We start from the raw sequence: 825 nt of genomic DNA, 5'->3' as shown, positions 1-825 counted from the left end.
AAATCGTGGCCACATTTTCGGTTGCTCTTGGCACATACGCTTCAACATCTTTTTTAAAACGCCATTGAACCTTTCAACCAGACCATTACTCATCGCATGGTACGGTGTGGTTGTTAGACTCCTTATACACAGCAAACGATTAAATTCCTTCATCATATCTGATGTAAACTGGCTACCCCTGTCCGACATTACTTCTTTCGGGATACCAACACGACTGAAAACCGAAAGTAAAGCTTCTGCAACTGTGCACGTGTCAATATTTTTCAAAGCGATCGCTTCCGGGTAACGCGTCGCGTAATCAACAATTGTAAGAATATACCGCGATCCATCATTCGCCCGAGGCTCTATCGGACCTACTATATCCACGGCGACTCGTTGAAAAGGCTCCTGAATAAGCGGCACTCTCCCCATCTTGACTCTGCTGACACGTCCCTTGTCGACCGTGCGTTGACATACGTCACAGGACCTGCAATACCGTGCTATCTCTACGCACATTCCCGGCCAGAAAAAGTTGCTTTGAATCCACGCTGTGGTCTTTTTTATCCCGAGATGCCCTCCCATGAGAGAGTCGTGGGCCAGCCCGATCACCGCGTCCCGAAACGACTCCGGCACCACCAACTGCTCAGTCACCTGCTGCGCCTTTTGAACGCGCCGGTATAACGCGCCGCGCTTCACCACGAAACTGTGCGACTCACCCTCGGACTTACCACTGAATACTTTCTTAGACTCTGCATGCTCACGAATTTTATCAAGAGTTTTATCTTCCCTTTGCAGTTTACTTATGTCTTTGTTTCGTAGATTTTTTAAAACATCTCTTACTTTAAG

At 47.6% G+C, this 825-nt stretch overlaps 1 protein-coding gene across 1 annotated transcript in view; it reads right to left on the bottom strand.

Moving 5' to 3' along the window:
- Positions 1 to 825, bottom strand: part of LOC119585923 — a 6,065-nt gene that overhangs the window by 4,862 nt on the left and 378 nt on the right. The window contains exon 2 of the mRNA XM_037934644.1: positions 79 to 735. Within this exon, the coding sequence (XP_037790572.1) occupies positions 79 to 735 (657 nt within the window). The remainder of the gene's footprint in view (positions 1 to 78; positions 736 to 825) is intronic.

Source organism: Penaeus monodon, chromosome 20 (assembly GCF_015228065.2).
Source record: "Penaeus monodon isolate SGIC_2016 chromosome 20, NSTDA_Pmon_1, whole genome shotgun sequence".
NCBI lineage: Eukaryota > Metazoa > Arthropoda > Malacostraca > Decapoda > Penaeidae > Penaeus > Penaeus monodon.
This window is presented reverse-complemented; position numbering and strand designations above follow the sequence as displayed.